At 43.3% G+C, this 24898-nt stretch overlaps 1 protein-coding gene and 1 non-coding gene across 2 annotated transcripts in view; both read left to right on the top strand.

The window, feature by feature from the left end:
• Kif13b (kinesin family member 13B) overlaps positions 1-24898 on the top strand; it is a 197872-nt gene that overhangs the window by 159615 nt on the left and 13359 nt on the right. The window contains 5 exon segments of the mRNA XM_004630706.2: positions 663-815; positions 1020-1097; positions 2392-2445; positions 9093-9204; positions 15268-15401. Coding sequence (XP_004630763.2) covers positions 663-815; positions 1020-1097; positions 2392-2445; positions 9093-9204; positions 15268-15401 — 531 coding nt within the window.
• LOC111816644 lies at positions 18198-18302 on the top strand. The gene has a single exon (XR_002820999.1). It is a non-coding gene; the product is annotated as a U6 spliceosomal RNA (small nuclear RNA).

The following is a 24898-nucleotide window of genomic DNA, read 5'->3' as shown; positions in this document are numbered from 1 at the left end:
AGTCCTCTCTGCCCAGGAGTTTTGCATTTACATTCGTGACCAGCTCTTTTGGAGGAGGAGGGAGGATGCTACCTGAGTGCTTGTGAGTGTGGATGTGCCTGAATTCTTCTCTCTCCCACTTTGGCCACCGCTGTTCCTGGTTGAGAACGGAGGCCCTGCAGTCCTGATTATGGGACTTGAGCGCTGATCAGCACGCTGTTTCCCTTCCCATCTCTGCTGTGTGTCTGCTTCCTGTGAGGGTTGATGGGTTCACTTCTGTCTACCCAGCAGTGCAGCTCCCCTTCCCTTGCTGGCTCCCAGGACTTTCAGGTGGCCCCATCCTGAGGTTCTGGTATTGGGTGGTTCTTTTCTGGTTCACCTACAACATCTTTTCTGAGCAGTAATTTTGTATATTGTTTTTTACCATGAAAGTTGAGTAACGATCAGGTTAGCTAAGAATGTGCTGTTTACCCTCAGTTTGAACAGCCTCATTGTTAGCTGATTACCTTAATCATGGTTTCCTGATTTCTATGAAAAAAATAGCATTTTGAGTTCCAAAAGCTGATGTCAACATGGAATTTTGGGATCTAACTTCTTTGTCAATTTGGAACTGTGTATGAGGAAGCTTTTTTAGCATTTTCCCCTTCAGGGTACCTAATGTGAACATGGCATTTGCCCTTCAGGATGCCCAAGGTGTGGAGGAACGTGAAGCACTAGCTAGGATGGCAGCTAATGTGGACAACCCGGCTTCTGCTGACTCAGAGGCACACATTGAGAAGTACCTCAGGAGCGTGCTGGCCGTGGAGAACCTTCTGACACTGGACCGCCTTCGCCAGGTCAGTGCGGTCTGTGGCACCGCAGGACATAAGTGGTGACTCTGCCACACGGGTTGTTGTGGCTGATGCCTGAAGATTTCATTTTGGTTGATTCTGAGTAGTTTGGGGTGATTGATTGAAATCGGATCATGTTGTCCTGTGACCCGATCTTTAGAGAACGCTGTCTGGGACACATCTCTCATGTGTGCTTTCCCTGATCCTCAGGAAGTGGCCGTGAAGGAGCAGCTGACAGGCAAGGGGAAGCCGAACAGGAGGAGTGTCAGCTCCCCCAATGTGAACAGAGTAAGTAGCAGTGTGCCCAGGACCTCTTCTCTCCTCCACCCTGCATGCGAGTCACGTGGCCAGAATCACTTTCTCCTGGCATCCACTTTGGAGCCCTGGCCCCACATACCCACCTGCCGCCATGCCTGCCACCTAGTGGGGGAGCCGTACACCTCCGTTTTCTTGTCCCGAGGCTCAGCACAGACAGTGGTGTCACCAGGGTTTGTGGAAGCCACACCAGCGAGTTCATTCTCTGGACCGAGATGAGTTGTGTTAAAGTTGAGGAGACACCTCAGTTATCAGCAGTGTACAGACGGGTCCTGTACTGGCCATTAGGGTGGTGGGATGAATGGACATTCTAGGGCATCAAAATAGGCTTGATTTTTTTTCAAAAACATAATTTATAATTTATGTGCATATTAAGCATGGAAACAGTTCTTCACAAAGTAACTTTCTCTTTTCCTCACTTTTGATAAAGATGTGTATATGAGAAAATGTAGTTTTGTCCTAGCTGCACAATAGGAAAAGATACAATACAAGTGTGTGGGAAAGAGCGGCTGTCCTGTGCCCACAGTGTATGAGAGGGCCACAGGGAGGGCTCTGCACTGGAGAACCCAAGGGCCAGCATTCATGACCTCACACCAGAAAACGAGCCACTCTGAGGTGTGTAGAAATGCCACTTACACTCGCAGTCAGTATCTTCCCATCCCCTTGGGAAATGATGTATTAAAATACACTGGGATGTGCAGAGATTTGGCATTTGGGATCCTATCATTTAAAATAGTTTGTGGCACAGGGAGTGGGTTTCGATCCCCCATGTGCCGTGCAGGCCCCACCCCTGGAGCACGCTGAGATGGCAGCTGAGACTGGATGTGGTGGTGCGTGCCTGTAATCCCAACACTTGCCAGGCTGAATACAGGAGGATCACTACGAGTCTGATCTGTGTAGTGAGACCCTATAGAACCTGTACTAAAATACATTTAAAAAAAAAATTAAACTAGTTTGTGGGTTTGCATGTGTTCTCAATACCTAGAGGAAGGCTCCTGCCATGGTCAGAACCCAGGGACTAGTATCCTGTCAATAAAAGGGGTTCACAGAGAGACAGCCACCTCCTCAAGGTCAGCTATTGTCTCCCTGAAAGCTGATGCCCAGATCTGCTCTAAACCTCAGTGCTCATTGTGTCCTAGAGTCTGTAGGCTAGGCCTTCACAGTTCCCAGTGCTCCCCAGGGTTCTCGTGCCTCTCCCCATGCTCCCCCCCACCACACACTGTGTCAGGCTCCTGCCCCTGGGGACTGATGCTGTTTTTCTCCTCAGCTGTCCGGAAGCCGGCAAGATCTCATCCCTCCACACAGTCTGGGCAGCAACAAGGTTGGTGCTGGGTACTGTTTCTTTTTCTCTGAGGCCTGTTTCCCTTTTATCTGTCACCTTCTCAAATCTCGTGTCACTTTCCTGTGCCAGAGTTCTTCCTCCTCATCTGTATCAAGTGGAATCTGTTGGAAAGTGTTGAGAGTTCATTTCTTTTAATCTGCAGCTTAGTTTGTTTCTTGTTTATCCAAGAACAATGATTGATTTGATTAGTTCACCTTAGCCCAGGTTGTGATTACCTGAAGAATGTAGAGCTTTTAACAGCTTGATTATGTAGTGATTTTAAAATGTGAATAAAGAAAATATCTTAAAGGAAATATATTTATGAGAAACAACATTACTTTTTATGTTTTTTGGAAAGTATATCTAACCCATATCTAAAATTCTGAGTTTCTTAAAAAATATAAGCAAATTTTTTCCCTGCTTTTCTGTTTTCCATTTTTCTTGTCTTAAAAGGGAAATGGTAGTAGTCTATACAGCTTTGGAGAATGTGATTGTGCTCTGTCCACACCAAATGATAGAGCAAGGGATATAGATACTAGGAGCCCCTGCTTTCTTGTTGTTCTGTGGGGGATTGGGAGGGGCTTCAGAGGGACCATGACCCTCAGTGGAGTGCTGAAGGGTGACACTGTGGTGCACATGGACAGGCGAGGACTTGGAGCCCCCAAATTCCAGGGAACATGTCGGGTGGAGCCCTGGAAAGGCCTTGTGTGGAAATCCCAGCCTGGTGTGCCAAGTAGCCATGGGCTGGGTGGCCACCAGGACTTGAAGCTGGGCTCTGGCCTGCTGAATTCGAGCAGGATAGCATCTTTTTATCTTTTAATTTGAGAGGCTGTTTCTGTAGTTAGCCTCTGGTCCTGTGACTGCATCCAGGTCAGCAGATGACACGCATGTCCTCATACTAAGATAAGAGCCTCATTGCCCCTGTGCTAGGGCCAGGGGAAGAAGGATTTGGTGGCGGCTGCTTAGGGTCAGGCCTGTTTAATGAAGGACATTTAGGTGGTAGAAGGTGAGACTGGGGAGGGTGGTTGAGTGCAACTCACTCAAGGGGGAGAATAGCCGTATCGCCCCCATTTTCAGTTGACAGGCCCCAGTAGGCTTACTGAAAGGTTATTAGGTTATTTTCTCCACCCCTCCTTTCCCCTCCCCCTTCCTTCGCCCTCCCTCTTTCCCTGTTTTTCTTTTTTGTCATACTGGGGATTGAATCCAAGGCCTTCACTCGGAGCTACATCTCTAGTGCTTTGTTTATTTATTTTTTGAGACAGGATCTCACCAAATTGCCCAGGCTAGCTTTGAATTTGGATCATCATACTTCAGCTTCCTAGAGCACTGGGATTACAGGCACTACCAGGGAAGACAAGTACTTTCAAGTTTATGTTTCCTACCTAGTAAGGAGAGAAACATCTTTCTCCCTAATAGCAAGGAACAGAGACTCTCCTTGTGGCCTTTTAAAGGACATATGTCATTGCATTGAAATGAGAATGTGTTATGAATGCTAAGAGCACTAAGAGTGTCCTTTTAGAGTGGGTAGAGTTTAAACTAATGGACATATAAAAGATAGTTAAAAAAAAAAAAGATAAGAGTACTATTAACCCCTGGACACAGCAGTGCCTGCATACATGGGAAGTGGCACGTGTACATGGTGCCATTCTCATAACGGCAAAAGACTAGAAACAGACTGAAGTGCCTGAGGGCTGGGGCTCTGATTAGCAGCATGAGTGCCTGCCTGGCAAGTGCAGGGTCCCCGATATCACCAAACTAAATGCCTGTCAGTGCAGTCTGCTTAATGTATTTTACACACAAGCAAATGGGTTAGTACGCAGCTGTGACAAGGGACTCCCTCTAGGAACTAACCTGAGAACACTGCCAGGCATCTGCAGTGATGAGACAGGAAGTGCAGAGTGGTAGACTGCAGTGGGACAAGTGGGATGTGTGGCTCTGTACAAATCTGTCCAACAGCACACACGAAACGGGTCACACAGGAAGTGAATGCTGCCCAGTACCTGTGCAGGGAGGGGGCGGAGAGGGCAGGAAGCGAGGGTGAGGTGGGAGGAACTGCTAGGGTGCCCTTTTCTCCTGGTTGGATTTTGGACCATGTAACCAGTTTATCTGTTTAATATTTTAAAATATTTCTCTCTAACCTTTGGAGTTGCTAGAAATTTACATTTAGTAGCATTAGGTGGTCCTTAATTTGTGGTTATTGAGGGAGCAGTTGCTGGAGAAATTATTGTTTTGGAAATGTCAGAGACTCATGTTTGGTTTTCTTTTTCTTTTGGAGACTTCTTGGATTCCTCCAAGAAGTTCAGAGATCAAAGGAGAGGTAATTAACCTATTCTCGCTGGCTTGAACCACTGGTGGTACATGCACGACTGCCCTTTGCTTACTGATGGAACAGTCAGTCATACATGTCCCATCAGTGGTTCAGAGCCACCTGGCAGTGAGATGAACAAAATACAGCCCTGTGTGAATGTTAATCCATTAGGTGGAGAGGATGCAAACACTGTCCGGCTGTGTAAACCCTATGTGCTTTTACCCTCACAGCACAAGCATTATGTAGGGGCTATACGATGCCTAGATTGGACCCTGAACCAGCCCTGTGCCTTTGGAGCAGTAACTTTGCTGGTCAGGATCCGATTCTTACTAAGTATTGCTTGGCACCTGGATCCAAGACTGTGGAAGTCTACGAGGTTCTGGAATGTGAGGAGTTTGAGTTAATTTATGTTCAGTGCATAGCGCAGGTAAGTGTCTGGGGGACATGTAGGCATGGGAACAGAAAGCTGGCAGCAGTGCTCCAAATATTCTTCGACCCCAAGGTTGTGCAGAGGACCATCTTGGTTTTTTTTAGCACAAAGTATTTAATTTCCAGGAGAGTTAAACCAAATATAATTTAAGCCTGGGCCTGGCAGTGCTGAAAATGCTAGAAGATACATATTAAAATAATTAAAAATTGTATAAATAGGAGTTGCATGCACCTTGAAGACTTATGTGGAGCTATCTCTGGGTTCCTTGCTTGTTTCTGTTATTGCACAAATCTCTCCCTCTGATGTGGGTCCTAGATCAGAAGGACAGGTTAAAACCTGGAGTGTGGTCCCTTGTATACCACATGCCAATGGGGGAGCGTGCAGGTACTGAAGAGACCTTCAGAAGCAGGGGGAGAGCCCCCGACAGGCTCCAGTGTGCCTCACCTTTTGTGGTCAATCGCTGTCAGGGCAAAAGGGTGGCAGGGAGGCAGGAAAGAAGGGGCTGTCAGGATTTGGGCTCTTGGGGTGGTGAGGTAAGGTGGCCAGGGTCTAGAAACGGATTCAGTGTGACTGGAGAACACCTTGACTCAGGCCAGCCTGTGTAGCATACCCTTCTTTATTGATTCTCCTCACATAGCAGACTTGAAGTGCTTTATTGGGCTCCACCAAGATTGAGCTGATGAACTAATTGATCTTTAAAAAATAGAGAGGCCGGGGAGATGGCTCAGTGGACTAAGCGCTTCCCTGGCAAGCGCAAGGGTCTGAGTTCAATCCCGTTCCGCCAAAAAAAAAAAATAAATAAAATAAAAAAGAATAAAAGATAGAGGATTTGCTTATTCCAAATTTTAAATTTACCTTGGAGCCTAAAAGAACTCACTCTTGGGATAAGACTTTTAATTAAAGATATAAAATATTTACCCTAATTGAAAGGATATTGCTATTTACTCCTAGTAGGTGTTTCATTATTATTGTAGGGAGATTTTTTTATTTATTTTTATGAGCAGAATATATTTAATGAGAGAAAGAAAGCTCCTGTCCAAGAGAGGGACAGGAGTGGGGGCCAGAGCAGGTAGTTCCCCTTGTAGGGAGATTTTTAAAATAGTTATAATGAATCCTTAGCAGCCTATTATGACCATCTACCAGCAGATTTGTAGGAAGGAGCAAAATTAATTTCAGCCTGTTTTTTGTCTTTCCATTTCAAAGTTGGCTGTGCATTGAGGTCTTTTGCAGTGTAAGGAAAGCTGTCAACAAAAATGTTGTTGTTTCTGAAGCCATTTTATAGGAAATTATATTTTTAGTAAATAAGTAAGGCACAGAGTGCACTTGTAATCTGATTGGGGTTTTTGATGGAATTAAAATTAGTCCATAACTTGAGTGATCTTACCTTAATGAAACTAAACTGTGTTTGGGTCATATCACCTTCCCGAAACTGTCATTACTCAGCATGGCAGTGGTGCGGGCCATGCCAAACATGAGTCACTTCTTCCTTAGTGGTATTTGGAGCTACCTTTGGACCTGAAATGTCACTGTCACTTCTCTTTACGTACCCTTTTGTCACCTTCCTGATCAAAGAGGACCCTTTTATGGAAAAGCCAAGGAATGTGTGGCTCGTAGAGTGGGGACAGGAGGGCCAGGACCCAGCGGCATCATCAGCGAGGCCTCCTGGGCTCTGCTTGTCCCTGTCCTTTGAGCATGGTGTCCACTCCAAGTAATTGCCGTCTCCAAGAGGACCATGTTCTTTGCATTCCCTAATCATTTCAGGGCTTGTCTGGGGCTCTAAACAAAGCTAATATCTTCCTTTCTCGTTGGCTGATCCTGGCGATGTGCAACGTGCAGGACATTAGAAATAGCAGAGATTGATGTTCTGAGATTCTGGGTCATGAAAGGTGCATATCATTGTGGTAGAAATGAAAGAAATGAGGACAAAAGTATATTCTTTTACTTTTTGAGACCTGAGCTATCTAGGAGACCCAGAAGTTCCAAAGTTGCTTAGAGTCTCTTATTCCAGTCCCAAATTCATAAAAGAATTTTAACTGGGTGTTGCTTCATATTTTTTGTTCTCTTAACATCTCAGTAAAGAGAGAAAAACCAGAGTAGCCAAGCATCTCAGATTTACTAGACAGACAGTATTCGCCTTGTCCCTGGAGAAAGCATGTGCAGCTCACCCTGGGCATAGGGTTTGTCTCTGGCCAGAGAATGGATGTGTAGTGCAGGATGAAGAATGGCGAGCAGTAAAGGAGTGCAGCACAGTGGCTCTGGGCTCTGGGCATCTGCTGGAGGAGGTAGGGTGTGTGCCGCTTTTATCATGGGATTTGTTGTCCCCTTGGAAGCAGAGTGCTTTCCTGCCCGGAGTCTTGAGACCCCATCTGTGGGCAGTGGAACCAGGCATAGGAAGCCATGGGGTAACTCTGGCTGGTTGGCTGGAGGGCACATGGGTGAAAATGCCAGGTGGTTTAGTTCTCCTGAGCTGACTGAGCAGGCCTACCTGCCACAAGAAGACGTGGGAGCGAGGCAGGCAGCCTGATGGCTTGGTTCCACCTTTGCAGTCAGGTCAGAGAGTGCCGGTTGGGCACCCGAGTGTGGCTTTGTCACTGGACCCAGGTACTGACTCCAAGTCAGCTATTTGGTTTTCCTAAGGGACAGAGTGTAATAATATTAGCTGCCAAATCAGGAAAAATCTAAAATATGAAAACACAGTCATTCTCAAATAAGTTGTTTTCAGAACAACCTTGTATGAACTTGACACTAACCAGGGCCTCTTTAGAAGCCCCAGAGATTGGTGACCTTAGTGTTCAGGTACCTGATTGCCACATCTCAGGGTTTGTAGAGCAGCAGCCTTCCAGACAGATAGTTAAATTTAAATGCAAAGCATTAAAGTATGTAAATTGGCCCATGATCCCTAATAGTGGAACTCCTCCTACAGTGCAGCATTTTGGAGTTCGCGTTTCCCTGTTCATGTGTTTGTGTCTGCTTTGTCTCCCTGCTTCCTAATGAGCACTGAACGCATGTGAGTTTTAAAATGCTGTTAAGTGCTGAGCCTGTATAGTTCTTGGGTACAGTGGCGTTCTTAGAGGTAAACGCAATCCAGATCACTTAGACCCTATTGATTTTGTGATCTGTACTTAGGTTGCTGCTAAAAGCAGATAGCTTCCCAATACACAGCAGAAGCCATGTGGGCTCCCTCTTCCCACACTCTGTCTTGGGGAGCAGCTGGAGCCTGCTGTTTCCACTCCACTTTTCAGGTGGCTCCTCAGTGGTAGGGCTGTGCATCTGCAGAACGCCAGGGAAAACTATTCTCATTAAATGCCAATGACAAAGAAGTTAGAGGATCAAGATGGAGGGAACTTTAGGTTTATTAAGACCTGAGGCTGTGCTGCTTGAGAGTTTGCACTTGGGCATACCCTGGGCAGTGTGATGCTGGGAGGGGCACAGGAGACCCTGCTGATAGAAGCATGTCACTGGTTCCTCTGGAAGCAAAGTGGAGAAGGGTATCTCAAGGCAGAGAATGTATTGAGGATGTAGTAGAAAGAGTATTAGGGCAGATTCACTGGAAGACTGTCATTTGTGAGGTGGAGGGACACCCACATGTGAGGTGGTATTGTCATCATGAGGAGAATTCATACTGTGAGCACAACATGTAGGAAGGTGGGCTTCCATAATAACACATAGGTCCTGGAAAGCTACCTTTCCAGTTAGCTTTGGTTATGTAGAATACCTTTTCACCTGAATATCTTTAATTTTTTCTGTTGATTAATTTGAAATTCTTTTTTTTTTTTTTTTTTTTTTTTTGGTACTGGGGATTGAACTCAGGACCCTGTACTTGCCAGGCAAGCGCTTATTCTACTGAGCTATCTTCCCGGCCCCTGTGGATTAATGTGAAACAAAATAACTGATTCTGTCCTATTATAGGGTCGATGGGAAAGTCAACAGGATGTATCCCAAACACCCATTTCTGGAGGAGTAACTCCAGTCCCCCCAGACCTCTCTGTTTGTCCCCAAAATAACCACTCTCCAGATCCAGGTAAGTTATCTTTTCATGTCAGTTACTATCATGAGCATCTTGGAGAAGAGTTTACGTCAAAGTTTCCTGCTAGGTAGCCACTGTTCTGCTAATGTTCTTCCCTTTCTTGATTGACTGTGTTGAATTACTGCAGGTTTGGAATGTTGGATTTATCCTGGATTCCTCAGATAAAAACTGTGCTCTTGATCTGGGTGTTTTATCCTTTATATTGCTTGACTGTATTCTCTAATATTTTGTTAAGGATTTTAATGTGCATGTTCCATGATGAATATCAGCCTGTAATTTGATATTTTTCTCATATTTGTGTTTTTGGTGGGTTTTGAGGTATCATGATTGTGTTGACCTCAAAATGACTAAGGAAATATTTCTCCACGGATTTGTTTATGTGTGTTTGGTGCCACGCCTTCATTGAATGTCTGACAGAATTTCCTAGTGGTACTATTTGGGTCTGGAAGTTTCTCTGTGGGAAGATTTTAAGTTACGACTTACTTTTCTTTAATACAGGGTTACTTTAAATTGTATATTCCTTATGAGTCAGTTTTCATAAGTTATGTTTTCCAATTAATTTTCTGTTTCGTGTAGAGTAATAAATTTCTCTTTATCTAGGACTGATGGTACACACTTGTACCAGCATTCTGGAAATCTGAGGCATGACAGTCACAAGTTCAAGCCCAACTTTAACAATTTAGTAACTTTGGGAAACCCTGTCTCAAAATAAAGAATTTAAAAGGGTTGGGATATAGCTCAGTACAAAGACCCTGTATTCAGTCTCCACTGCCACAAAAAATTTTTCATTAATGTCATAGAGTCACCTTATTATTCTTTTAGATTTGCAGGATCTCTTGTGCTATTTCTTCTGTATATAATAGGATTGAACTCATTGCACTTGCTTGGCAGACTCTTATTCTACTGAGCTCTCCCCCTGGCCCTTAAAATATATTTAGTACAGGGTCTACAAGGTCTCACTACCTGGAAAATAGTCTCACTATTTCCAGGCTCCTGGTGATCCTCCTATTTTCAGCCAAGCGGTGGGATTACAGGCATGTGCGCCCATCTCAGCGTGCCCTGGGAGCGGAGCTGATATAGCACACCAGGGATGGAACCCACTTCTTTACATTCTGATAGTGATAATTATTGGAGGTTTTCAGTTTTTCTTCAGTATATCTATGACAGATTTATTGCATATATTAATCTTCTCATTGAACCAACTTTTGACATTAATTTTCTATTTCACTGATTTTTTAATAATTTATGCTTATCATGTATTTTGCCATGTTTTGCTTTCATTATCTTTCAATTTAGAATATGTTTACATTTCCATCTAATTTCTTTGACATATGTGTTATGCAGTAGTGTGCTAATTCAATTTTTGTATTGGGGGGATTTTTTCATTTTTATTTAATTTTATTATGGGAAGGGAACAGTTTCTTCAATATTTCAATTTCTGGGTGCTATAACATATACTTCATGCTTTTCCCCTGTGGTGCTGCCGGGCCTGCAGGTCTGTGTAGAGCCGCGGATGCAGGTCTATATTACACAGGACAGGTCTTGTTGGGGTTGTCAAGAGTAAGGCCTACTTTAAGAGCTACCAAGTGAAGGTTAGAAGACGAGACAGCAAAACTGATTACTATGCTAGGAAATGCTTGGTAATACAGGACAAAAATAAGTACAGCACACCTAAATACAGGATGCTAGTTCGTGTAACTAACGAAGATATCATTTATCAGATTGCTTATGCCCGTATTGAAGGGGATATGATAGTCCGTGCAGCATATACACATGAACTACCAAAGTACAGTGTGAAGCTGGCCAACAAATTATGCTGTAGCGTATTGTACTAGCCTGCTCCTGGCCCTCAGGCTCCTCAGTAGGTTTGGCATGGAAAAGATCTATGAAGGCCAGGTGAAGGTGACTGGATACGAATACAATGTGGAAAGCACTGATGGCAGACCTGGTGCTTCCACCTGCTGTTTGGATACAGGCCCTTGCTAGAACTACAACTGGCAATACAGTTTTTGGAGCCCTAAAGGGTGCTGTGGATGGAGGCTTGTCTGTCCCTCACAGTGCCAAATAATTCCCTGGTTATGATTCTGAAAGCAAGGAGTGCAATGCAGAAGTACAATGGAAGCACATCATGGGTGAGAATGCTGCAGATTATATGCATTACCTAATTGAAGAGAGGAAGATGCTCACAAAAAACCAGTTGTCTCAGTACATAAAAAACAGTGTAACTCCAGATATGGAGGAGATATATAAGAAAGCTCATGCTGCTATACAAGAGAATCCAGTCTATGAAAAGCTGAAGAGAGAAGTTAAAAAGAAGAGGTGGAACCATCCTCAAATGTCCCTTGTCCAGAAGAAAGATCTGGTAGCTCAAAAGAAGGCAAGCTTCCTCAGAGCTCAGAAGTGGGCTGCTGAGAGTTAAACCAAATTTCTATGAAGATTTTTTCAGATAAAGACCAATAAACCTATTCATCAAGCAAAAAATAAAATAAACTTCACAAAATCATTCTTTTTGCTCTAAAACAGCTATTTGTCTTTTAAGGAAATCAGGAGAATTAAGACAGCTGCTTGTCTTTGAAGGAAATTAAGTGGATCACCTTTTATAGTTTTCTTCGCATTTATTATTTCAGGCACTATCCCCTCCTTCCTAAAGATCTTGTTTTCATCTGATTTCACTCTTTGTACCCTGAAGAATGTGCTGAAGAATTTCTTACAGTGCAATTCTCCTGGAGAGGAGTGCTCTCCTCTCTTGGGAATGTCTTTATGTTGCTGGTTTTGTTCATTAGTTTTTCTTTTTTAAAAGGCTGTTTGGGGTACACAGAGGATGCTGGGTAGCTGGCTTTTCGTTCCAGCTCATTAGAGTGACTTCATCACTCATCCTTGTCTGCCTCCACCTTGCCCTGTACTGTGCCACTTCCCTCATGTAATGTTTCTTGGGTTGCTTTCAAAATTTTTCTTTATCTTTGTTTTTATCAGTTGACTGTTAATAGTTTTCTTACTATTCATCTTGTTTGAGTTTCACTGATGGTCTTGGATCTGGAAGTTGTTTTAAACAAATTTGAGAAATTTAGCCATTTTTTATTAAAATGTTTCCTCTGTCTTTATCTCTGTCCTCTCTTTCTGTAACTAATAATGTGCACGTCAGACTGCCTGGTGTTGCTGCATGGGTTGCAGAGGCTCTGTGCTAACTTTGAATTTTTAACCTTTTTATCTCATTCCCTTTGGATCATTTCTTCTGCCATTTCCAGTGTTCTGTTGAATGCATCCAGAGAATTTTAAAATTTTCAGTTGTTCTTTTCAGTTCTAGAATTATTTGTTGGGTTTTTTTTTTAATAGTTTTAATTTCTCTGCTGGTATTCCTTATCTGGACTGTTGTTCAGAACACATTGTTTTCCTTCTTGGACTAATTTTAAAAAGCTGCCTTAAGATGTTTGCTGAATCACACAAAGGTCTATTCTTATCGACTCTCTTTTCATGACCATGGGTCAAGTAAGCTTTGTCCAGTGTATTTATTTGTATACATTGGTATATATATGTGGGTAGGTACACACACATGTGTGTGTACACACGCAAGACCTGTCCTACTTAAGCTGTAGATCCCGCTGGCCCCCATCGTCAGCCAGTGTGCTGCTCTCGGTTGCTGCAAGTCCCACCTGTGCCTGCACACAGAATGCTGCCACAGAGCCTGTGCTCTTTGTGAGCGGGGCTCTTGTTCTGCATGGATGTTTCATCTCGCATATTGTTGGTGCCATCGGTAATTCATTCTTTGTTATTGCTGAGAAATATCTCATTGTCACAATTGAATTTATCCTAGTTTTTAATTGGTTCTACTGCCCATGGACATTTGGGTTTTTCTGGTCTGGTTAAATCTATTTGTGGAGTAGTCAGAAGTGAAATTCCTGAGTTATAGCACACCACCTGGTTTTAAATTCCCTAAATGTGGTGGTGATGTTATAGTTAGACTCTATCAGCGCTGACTTGATTCACATATTTATCATTCTGTGTTGGTCGTCACTGTTCTTTTTTTTTTTTGGCGGAACCGGAGATTGAATTCAGGCCCTTGGGCTTGCCAGGGAAGCGCTTAGCCTACTGAGCCGTCTCCCCGGCCCCAGTCATCACTGTTCTTGCATTCCACCCACTCTGTTCTTTAAGGTTAGTTTCTTTTATAGTGACTCATAGCAACCATCCATTATTTTAGCAATTGTATGTTAGTGGCAAACCTTAATTTTGTTTAGATGTTAAAAGTTTCAGTTTTGCTCTCTCACTTTCAAAACCCTTTTATTATGGAAGTTATCAAACATACAATGATAAAAAAAATCATGATGCCTCCCCAAGTACCCTCTGGATTTCAAAGTGAACCCCTCCTGGGCGAGCCAGATAGCTCAGTTGATTAAAGTACCTGCTTAGGTACTTTAGGTACCTGGTACTTAGGTACCAGGTTCTATCCTCAGTGTGCAGTGCCAGCCCCGCCCCTGGGCATGCTGAGACAGAGATTGAGACTGGACATGGTAGTGTGCACCTGTAATCCCCTCACTTGGGAGGCTGAAAACAGGAGGATCACTATGAAGTCCGATCTGTGTAGTGAGATCCTGTACTAAATACATAGCAAAACAAAGCGAGCCCCTTCTGGCCAGCCTGACTGACCTGTGTACCCAGCTCCTGTCCCACCTGCCTGTGTGTTATGATGCATGCAGCCTTTGATTGGATAGCAGTTAGCTTAGTGCTCGTGAACTGTTTAGGGTTTCAGTGATAACACACAGCCCACTGCTGCACACAGCACATGGGTTCACCACCACTGGGCTAGATCCTTGTTCACATGTGGGTCGTCCTCGCTCTAGTGTTGGTAACTTGAGACAGTGCTCTGGATTGTGTTTTTCTCAGCATTGATTTGATGACATCTCTGACTCTATTCGTCTTAAAGTTTATTTTCTGTTCATGTCTCTTTTTGGTGTCTCTTCTCTGCATTTGCCTTCTTGTAAAACAGTTCACTTTTCTGAGCTCAGTTGTAATGTCTGTCTTGGCAGAGTGGAGCCATCTCACTTCACTTCTTGGTGGTCGCCCTCATGCGACAGTGTACGTTCTGAAGATTTCACAGGTCCTGCTGCCCTGTGTGTAGTACAGAAACCTTGCAATTTTCTGGTCTCTTCTGTGTGCGACCTGTAAGTCTGGAGTCTGGATAGTAGAGGGCTGGTCGTTTGTGCCCTCGCTTAGGGGGACCTGCATGTTCTTCAGGGTGACTTCAGTGTTCTTTCAAAGTGTTACATGGATATGGTGTTTCATCAGTTATGATTTGGGTTAGATTTTCCTGTAATTTGGTAAGGGGAAAGAAATCTTACTGCACTACAGGTATCAGCAGCACTTCTGATCCCAGTCTTTGGTGAATGACAGCAGGGAAGGACACAGTTACTGTACTCTTTTAAAAAAGAGCTAAACACAGCAGGCATGGTAGTACATGCCTGTAGGCCCAGCATTCAGGAGCCTGAGGCAGGAGGATCGCATGAGTTCAAGGCCAGCCTGGACTTCAAAGAAAGTTCAAGACTTGACTACACTATGTAGCAAGACCCTGCATAAAAAACCAAAAAGTTAAAATTAGCTGAAGACTACCATTCCCCAAAAGATCAGCTTTATTGTTTCTTATAGGAATAGTTACAAAAAGTTACAGTTGAGGAGGATCATGACTTCAAGAGTTTAATGTCTACAGAAACCACATCTACTGAATATCATTGATTATGTGATTTAAAAGTGCAATCCTTTTTCATTCTAGAGAGCAGAAGTTCTTGTACCAGTTGCTGGCAAGAACTAGGGTGAAGTACCCTTCTAACAGTGATGGAAACAGTGATGCTACCACTTTGTAAAAGGTTATTTAACTGGTTGAAGAAATACCATTTCATTGGAGGATACTTATGATTACTGTATACTTTTCTAAGTTAATTTTTTAAGGGTAGCTTTTTAAAATTTATATTGTTAGCTTTGCTTTCAAATGATAAATGGCAAATTTATAGGAAAGAGGATGTGTTTGTAATTGATTTTATCTTTTTTTCCCCTTCAATTTCCACACAGGACTCAGTAGCCTCGCAGCCTCCTACTTGAGTCCAGTAAAGTCCCTGGTGCCGCAGATGCCGAAGCTGCTAAAGTCTCTCTTTCCTGCCCGTGATGACAGACGGGGCAAACAGCCACTGCCCCTTGCTCATCAGGTAAAAGGCATTGAGAAGGCAGCAGCAAATGTTTGCTAATAGATTGCTGGCAGAATTGCCCCCCGTGTTGTCCCAAGGCTGGGGGTGGAAGGGTAGCAACAAGGAGGACATTAGACCTGGGCTTTTAAACCTGGCGAGAGCTTGTGATAATTTCTCTTTCACTCTTCAGAGATAACAGAGCTGTTTAAACTTATTGATGTGCTCCATCCTTTCTGCTTTTAAAAAATGCCAAGTATGCTACTAATGTGATTTATGGTAATACCACTTAGAGCAACAATAGTAAAATTTATGAAGTGCACTTAGTGTTGTTTGTGTATTGCCAAGTAGAAAATGTAATTCTATTTTTAATTCTTGATTTCATTTCTCATTTCAAACAATTCTGTATTGTGCCTGTCCTTCCCTCTCAACCTCTGTTTCCTCTGCTGTGGATAATCTGTTCTTTCATTGGAAAGTGATCACTTGTCTTATTTCCTTTTTTCTTCAAACTCTCTCCCCAGCCCCAGAATAAGTGTTAGAGAAAATGTTAAAGGGTTTTCTAAGCAATCAGGAAGCTGCTCTTCTGCAGTGGTGAATGGAAACCCTGTTGGAAATGCAATTTCCAGCCGTATATAGGTGTTAACTCAGCAGAAAATGATAAATGAGGATTTATTTATATTCATTCAAAAACACATGCATTGCAAGTGCAGTTGGTGAAATAAGTCTTTTGACATTGGCTTCTCCATATTTTTTTCCATATTCTTTTAAGCGAGTTGTGGAAAGGCAGATCAGTAGTTGTCTGAGACTGAACTGTTTATAGGAACTTTATGAGTTTATGAATGTGTGTTTAAGGGAGGTAGAACTGGTTCTGCAAAGACTGCTGTGAAGATATATAATTTTTCAGTCTGCCTTATATAAGCATAGACATTGTAAGTATATGCACACAAGCGTACATATGCAGTAGGTGAATTAAACTGAGATTTTGGAAATGTTCGGGTTGTAGGTACATAGTGGGTGCTTGACAGTTAATAAGACACAGTGGGACTGTGGGGAGGCCAGGGTAGGCGAAACTTTTTCCAGTGGTTTGTGATTGTACGCACCAATCAGTTTTTAATGTCTCAGTCATTGTTTCACAAAGTACAGTTTGCAAAGTGAGTTACCAAAGTAGATTTTGAAAAAAGTAGTTTCTCAGCCTGTGACCTGTGGCCCACCTGGGGATGCGTTCTAGGCTGCATTTATAAGCACCTATGTTGTTTCTTACTCACATTTATGTTTAATAACAACTTTTTCGATTGCTGTTCAGTGAAGACAGTTATCTAAGTCAAAGGAAATTGGTATCACATTAAATTCATTGAGTCAGCCTACCATAGCTACAATTTTTTAAAAAGCTATTTTCAGTTTTTGATGTGGCAAGTCAAAGCACCTGCCACACAGAAGGACTTATTTACACTCCCATTGTTCCGGCAATAAGTGATGGACTCTCTAAGTGCGACAGGAATACAGTGTGTTCAAAGCAAACCTGGTGATGGAAGAGATCTGTGACTCATCACATCCCGGGTCACTGGAGTTACTTGAAGTATTTAAGAGTCCTCTGGCACTTTTTCCTCATTTACTCCAGTGTATTTTTGAGCATTATGAGCAAAGGTTTTGGGGAAACTAGCTTTACAGAATATTTCATGTTTCATAATGTATAAAAATGTAAGGCTAACACTGCCTTTGTGAAAGTGCCCGCTAGTCCAGTGTGCTTGTGAAAACACCTGCTTCCCTTTTCTCAAGCTCATGGGCCCTGTCCTCACTGCCTTGCCTGTGTCAGCACAGAACTTCCCAGGGCCTCTCCCGGGACCACTGCACCCATCAAGTCTCAGGTGTCCAGGTGTGTGTGCTGCATCCCAGGCAGTCTGTGTCTCCCCTGGTCTCTTTGCACGGGTGACCCTTTAGCTCTGTGGATGGAGAGATCTAACAGTGCTCCCATGACTCCATGGCTCTGCACCTTCCCTCATGGAATCAAGGCCAAATGTTTTATCAGGCCTTCAGATTTCTGCTGGAATCGGGTGCCCTGACCTTTCACCTTCACGCCATTTCTTTCTCTGTGTATTGTGTCCTGTTTTTACCACCTTTTTATGTCGCAGACATACAAGGCACACTTAAGTCTACAGGGTTTTGGCCTTTGTGTTTCCTTCTACTGAGCATGCTCACTCCGAAGTCCTCACATGCCCTCTTGGTCTCTTATAGGGGATCTACTTCTAGAGGGGTCACAAAAGTCAGTCTTAAGAACAGCAACTGAATTTTAGTGGCCTATCTTCCTTAGCCAGACTAAAACAGACTCCACTACACATGCATGTGCATACACACACTGGACATTTCCATAATTAATCTTGGTTTTTTGGAGGGGGGCCAGGTACTGGGTATAGAACCCAGAGCTTTCCCACTGAGCTGTACCCTCAGCCCTTTTTTATTTTCAGATAGGGTCTCCCTAAGTTGCCCAATTCGGGCTTGCTTGGGATCTGTGGTTAATCTTACTGGGCATTATTATTGAGCTTATAAGTTGGTTGATTATCTTCCCTGTAGACCGTAACCACTGGGGACAGAGCTCCCTGTGCCTGAACCCTGCCTGGTGTGTGGGACTGCCAGGATGGCTGTCAGCTGGCTTGCCGTCCAGGTACCCAGATAGCACAGTTAGAGCACGCATCAGTGTCAGGCAACAGTGGAAAGCATGATGTTTTAGGGTAGAGACAAGACAGTCACAGTGGAGCAGGATCTGGACCTGCCTATGAACTTGCTTCCTAAGCTGTTGGAAGTTCCACTAAAGAACATTCCCAAGTGCTCGCTTCGGCAGCACATATACTAAAATTGGAACCATACAGAAAAGATTAGCATGGCCCCTACAGAAGAACGACACAAATTCTTGAAGCATTCCATATTTTAAAAAAAATTAAAAAAGAACATTCCCAAATATGAAAAGATCTTCAGCTTTTCATTTGGGAGTTGACTGATCAGAAGTGTCTGTGCTTATCTCTTTGTTACTTTCTCTGCTAAAGTTCTGTGAGAGATAAATTATAATTTTAATGGGCAGCATCAATAGAAATGTTTCTTGCACTTGGGTTCCATAATATGCTTTAAGTTTTTAAACCCTGAGAGGTGTTTTTTCCTTGGGAGCAGAGCCCTTCAATACTGTTGGGATGGGAGGTAGCAGTAAGAAGAAAAAAGGCTGTATTGCGGCCAGGTGTGGTGGTGCTCACCTGTAATCCAGCACTCTGGGAGGCCGAGGCAGGCGGACCACAAGCTCAAGCCCAGCCTGTGCAGTTTAGTGACTTCATGAGACTCTGTCTCAGGAGAGTAGTAGGACAGGCCGGGGAATGTGTAGCTCAGTGGGGAGGGCCTGCTTTAGGCCTCAGCACCGGGAAGCGCAGCTGGGGCAGCGTTCCTCCTCACGGTGTAGTGATCTTCACTGTAGCATGGTCCCATTCACTGGAAAGTCAGATTCAAAAGCTACAGTTTGAATTTCTGATTTAAAAACAAAAGTCTTCTCTCCTTTCCTCTGGGTCCTCCAAGGAAAAGTCTTGCTCCAGCCATGGCCTCCAAGTCCTCTGGGATGCAGATGTCGGTCGACATGTGGGAGGGCTGGCTCTTGGCCCCATGGCGCTTCTTGTTCCCGCAGCCCTGCTCTGTGCTGCCTCACTTTCCTCTTGGTTCCTTATGCTTCTGCCTAGCAATGCTGGATCTTGGGTCTACTTTTACTCTCATCAATGTTCTTTTATTATTGTTTTCTAATTGACATATAAAAATAAACAGGGTGATAATTATATGGTGAATGCTTAAATTAAAAAATTATTACAGTAAGACCCACTGCCATTAATCCCTTCCAGAATCCTCCCCCTTGCCCTAAATACCCTTATCCTGTTGTTCTTGCCGCTTTTGGAAGTGGTTTTGGAGGTTTTCTTTTATGAGTATCTCTATGACGTGATTAAAAATATGGTGAATGCTGTTGGCCCTGGAAAAGCAGGCATGTAAAAAACCATGGTGTGGGGGCTGGTGAGATGGCTCAGTGGTCTAAAGCACCTACTTAGAACAAGCTTAGCAAAGCACAGAGACCGCGGTTCAATCCCCCAGCACCACATGCCAGCCAGCCCCGCCCCCTGGTGGGCTGAGCTGGCCACACACACACACCTTAATAAATAAATAAATTAAACAAACAAACAAACAAAAAAAAACATGGTGTGGCCAGGCATGAAGGCACATGCCTGCTGTCTCAACACTTGGTGGGAGGCTGAGGCAAGACAGTTGCCACAAGTTTGAAGCCAGCCTGGGCTACATAGAGAGCTCAAGACCAGGCCGAAATATATAGCAAGACCCAGTCTAACGCAAAACATCAAGAAAAATTTCCAAACAAAACCATCAGTATGTCCTTACCTTCCTTATCCAAGGGATCTGGCACCCAAGTGAATTGTGGCTGTTCCCCCAAACCAAAATGACCATGAAAAGTAAAGGTTTTGAATCAAGGATGTGGAGACAGCTGTAACAGTAGAGTTAAGGATGCAAAAGAGACTTCCAGAATGACTTCAGAGAGTTGCTAGAACAGTGGGAGGAGTGTATTTGAAATTACGGGGAAGATTTTGAGGAGGACCAAACATAATGTGTCTTTTACTGAAGCACATTTTTAAAAAATTTAGACAGTCACTGAACATTTTGATTATATCGCATAATTAAAGAGAGAACATAAAATTTCTTTCTTTCTTTCTTTCTTTCTTTCTTTCTTTCTTTCTTTCTTTCTTTTTTTTTTTTTTTTTTTTTCGGAACTGGGGATTGAACTCAGGCCCTTGCACTTGCCAGGGAAGCGCTTATTCTACTGAGCCATCTCCCCAGTCCCAAGATTTATTTCTAAAAGTTCTTATTTTTATTTTGTTTAACATTCCTGGGCTGTCAAGATCTTTTTGAGTAGGTTTTAAAAAGAAACATATATGTTAGCCATTGAGTGCATTTTTAAAAATAATTTTATTTTGGAGAAGAAACAAAAGCAAAGACGGAAATAGGGTAACATGTAAAAATACATATGTTACAGATTTTCAAAACAAGAATATCTGATTAACAGTGATTGATATATTACCTATTTTTATCATGAAATCTGTTGCTCAGATTAACAGGTATAGTTACACAAGATAGGAGATATGATTGAATATTACCACTTACTTTGAAGAAATCTTAAATTTTTGTTCTCTCATTTTATTACCTTTTAAAAAATTTAAAGAGAGTATAGTAATTGATATGACATTAGAAACAGTACACATTTAGAAGACCAAAATGACAGGTATTTCAATCATAGTTTTAGTATTACACATTGTTGAGTGCATAGTTTTTAAAGTTGAAGCCTGTATTTGAATCACAAATACAGTGTTGAACATTATGGGCCCAAGGCAGAGCCCTATCATCTGCATGAAAGCCACTCTTCAAACCACAGAGTGACAGGGGTCAGCACAGTTAAGCTCCACAAACCAGCAATCCGATTGCCAGGCCTATTTCCTTGCTTTCCACCAAAGGGGTCAGGAAGACTTTGATAGTTATGAAGGTAAATAAAGTGAGGCCATCTCTGGAGCCCTCCTGTCCAGAAAGCCTGAAACAAAATGAAGTGCATTGGCCCCTGTGGGCCCCTCCGTCGCTCTGGTTCTGGGGCAGGCATCTCAGGTGCCTCTAGAGCAGCAGCCTAAAGGACGTGCGAGGCCCCTGAGCTTCCTTGCTTTGACCTTGCTCTCTTATGTGCTGCCGTAACTGTGAGTATACCTGCCTCCATGGCCTGTATGAATGGTCATTAAATAAGCCTGGCCCGGCACTTAGATGTTTGGAACATCAACTAGCAGTCGGTGCATTTGCCTACCAGGAATGCATGCTATAGTCCAGGAGGGGGTAAAGTCTGTTAATATTGCATTGGGACTTAGAGACAGGGAAGAGATAGCAACATTACTGTAGGTTATACGGTGAAGCAGAACAAAAGCCAAAACAGAGCCCTCTGAGCAGGTTTGGGAGTGCGCCATGACCACGCCAGTACCCGCACAGCCCCTGCTCGGTAAGCAGGCCTCTACTGCTTCCTCACTCCCGCCTTCTCCTTTCACCATTGAAACATCATTTCTCTCCACTTCCCACCTGTGAGGAAAGAACTGAAGCAAATTCCTTTCTATGTTTGTGTCTCAGTTTAGCTTGAAGACCCAAACCTCCATCTCTGAGATGGCCCTAGTAATGAGGAAGCACCTGCGGTCCTGCACATCTCCTCTCTTTGGTGTGGGTGGACCACACAGGCCGTGCAGTGCTGGGCTCGGCTGTGTCACTTCTGGAAACACAGTGAACCCTTGGAATCATTTTGGAGGACAGCAGCAGAAGTGCACTGTGGGGAGGCCAAGCAGCATCCAAGGGCCGCGATATCGGTGCCGCAGGAAAGGAAGGAGAGTCCCTGAAGGGCGCTTTTGCAATAGTGAGATGACAGTCACAGAGAGATAGAATTGAAATTAACTGAGAGACGGTGACAACTGGGGATGAGCACTGTGATTTATAGACAGCAAGGTGCTCTCTAAGGACATCTGTGGAATTCCTGTCACTTCTGCTTTTTAAACACAAGGCGTTTGTGAGAATATAAAATAACCCAGCTGAGGACCAAGGATAGATGAGTTCTGTTCCTACCAGCCATTCCTCACCCTTCCTCTGGTAGATTGGGAGAGAAGTGCAGGTTGTGTAATGACCAACTGATTTTCATCAAAAGACACTTATAATCAGAGTGTCCTTGACATTTTCAGACTGGCGCAGTCGGTTCCGCGTAGGCCTGTGGACTCAGGGAGCTGTGAGAGAGCATCTCAGCCCAATCTTTGCAGTCAGCAGGCTCTTGGGGAAGGTACCTCCCTGACCTCACATTCAAGATGCAGTATGGGATGGACTGGGAGAAATCGCTGGGTCTTTTCTTGCCAGATGGAAGTTGACAGTTTCTTCTTGTAAAAACAAAGACTCATAACTTACAAAGTCTTTTGGAAAGTTTGAACATATTCATAAAGAGTTAGATTTCTTGTTTTTATGGAGATTGGTTCTGGTTGTAATCAATTTCTGTCTGAGTTCCAGAAATGCAAAGATACTGCACCAAAAGAGGTGGCAGCTGACAAAATTGCTGTCTTTGACCTTCTGATAGAAGTTTAGTAACGACTCTGGAAAATAATGAACTGCAATTAAGGAAATCTGCACTCATATTCAAGTGTGTTTCTCAGACAGCAGATAAAATAATTGAAAGAACTTCCTGCTCTCCAATTAGTTAGATTGAATTAATTTGGTGTGATAGCTTTTTTCACGTATCTGGAAGTCTGTTTAGATGAACTGTTTATGTGCTTCAAAGTTCAGGACTCCAAGTGGCATCACTGATTAATCTGTGGAATTAAAGAGTTAATGGTCAGATTTAATTCCCAAATGCACAGCCACGTTTTAGCCTTTCTTTACATGTCTGCCTGCCTAGCCTGGAGAGCAGTGGCCCGCAGCCTCTGTGTGGATGGCAGGATCCCGGGGCTCTCCTGGGCTGTTCCCGAGCTCCTCCTTGTGGGAAGAGGCCTGTGAGCACGCACACTCCCTGCAGTACCTCTTCCACAGAATGCTGCTTGGGTCGTCGTGCTTGGGCTTTACTTGGCGAAATGAGCTACGTAATCATGTACCCTGTGTCCTGAGAAAGGGCCTCATCTTAGCCAGCTAAAGAAAGAAAGCAGGTCTGTACCTCATTCTCTAGCCTCTGCTTTCCTTGACCATTAAGTTCTTTCCAGAGTAACACAGGTGAACTGTGTTTTCCTCTATAAACAGATCCCTAGGTTAAAGGCATGCGTATACGGAGGCCACGTTGGCTTGTTCTGGATGTCACAAAGGAAGCACATAGAGGCCTTGTGGAGTTTGAGCGTGCTTTTTATTTTTTATTTTTGGAAGAACCAGGGTTTTCTGTTTTTTTTTTTTTTTTTCTTTTTAATTAAAAAAAATTCTGTGCTGGGTGCAGCTCAGCAATGGAGTACTTGCCTAGGGGTGCAGCTTGCTGTGGATTCTATCCCTAGCACCATGAAACAAGTAACATTTAAGTTAAAAAAATTAAAACTGATTTTCTTTCAGCTGCTTTAGTAATGAGTTCTTAGGCTATCTTACCACCGTCAGAATACTGTTATCCCAAATCCTAATACTGTGCTTTCTACCTTGGTTCCAAGAGGAGATAGTGAAGGATTGACATACTCAGAGGTGGCAAGTTTACAAAGTTGTCTTCAGAATCAGGTGTAATAGCTAATCTGAGAAATGATGAATTATGACTAGAACTTACTCCAGCAAGTGAGCATGTCTGAGGCCATAGAGAAGGTAGTTGGCGGGCCTGTCAGAAATGGACGTTCTGTGCGTCTGTTGCATGATTCTCTACATGAAGATTTGCTTTTGCAGACTGCGGACCACAGGAAATTAGCTGGAGACAAGAGTACTCAAGCGAACCTTGTTGTGTTCCGGTGAACCTAATAGTGGACAAGTAGACAATTTGAATTTCACTTTCTACATCCTGATACATTCTTTTGATGTGTTCAAACACTGAGAATGTAATGACCATTTCTTAGTTCATGGGGCATCTAAGCAGTTGTCAGGTTGGATATAGAGCATGTATTTAAGACTTGTAGGTCAGCATCCTGTGATTAGATTAAGTGTCCTTCCTCTTCCACGGACACTTGAAAAACTACTGCCATTTTGCATGAAGTGCATGTTTTATCTTCTTTCAAAATACACAAAACCTTTTCTTTTTTGTGTGCTGGAAATTGAACCCAGAGCCTTTGCTGTCTCTTTAGCCCTTTATTTTCAGACAGGATCTCACTAATTTGCTCAGTTGCCCAGGTTGGGTTCCAATTTATAATCCCATTTCAGCCTCCTAGAGTGCTAGCATTACACATAGATCGTAGCAGTTACTTTCTGACAGTAGGTTAAAAAATAACCTAACTGAATGCTGACACTTGGAAGCTGTATCTTCTACCAGCAATTGTAGACATACTTGTATACACCATGTGATTTATATAATATTTAGAATAAGTTACACTAACATGCATAACATAATGGAATAATAGCTTGTCTGTATGTGACTCACTTTTATCCAGTAAAAGAAGTTGGCTTTTAAAAGTCATTTGTGTAATTAAAATTAAGCAGGAATATTAGGTACTGGACCCTGGGTGCCTAGTTCCGGCATTATGTGCGCTGTATCCCCAGCCCCTGGCACAACCCTGGAACACTGGCTGGTACATATTTGTGAAGGAGTAAATGAATGAAATCTTAGGTTCTTTGCTTGAAGGAAAATAGAATTAATGTTGCATCCTGAATGGCCCTGGAACTAATAAACACAATTAGAACCTTTGGATTTGGAGATCAGATGTAATTATCTATTGCTTAAAAATATGTAAGTGGGGCTGGAGAGATGGCTCAGTGGTCTAAAGCACCTACTTAGAACAAGCTTAGCAAAAGCATCAGGGACCGCGGTTCAATCCCCCAGCACCACATGC

The sequence above is a fragment of the Octodon degus genome, unplaced genomic scaffold, assembly GCF_000260255.1.
Source record: "Octodon degus isolate 3935 unplaced genomic scaffold, OctDeg1.0 scaffold00036, whole genome shotgun sequence".
Taxonomy (NCBI): domain Eukaryota; kingdom Metazoa; phylum Chordata; class Mammalia; order Rodentia; family Octodontidae; genus Octodon; species Octodon degus.
The sequence above is the reverse complement of the archived record's forward strand: the minus strand, read 5'-3'. Positions and strand labels throughout refer to the sequence as shown.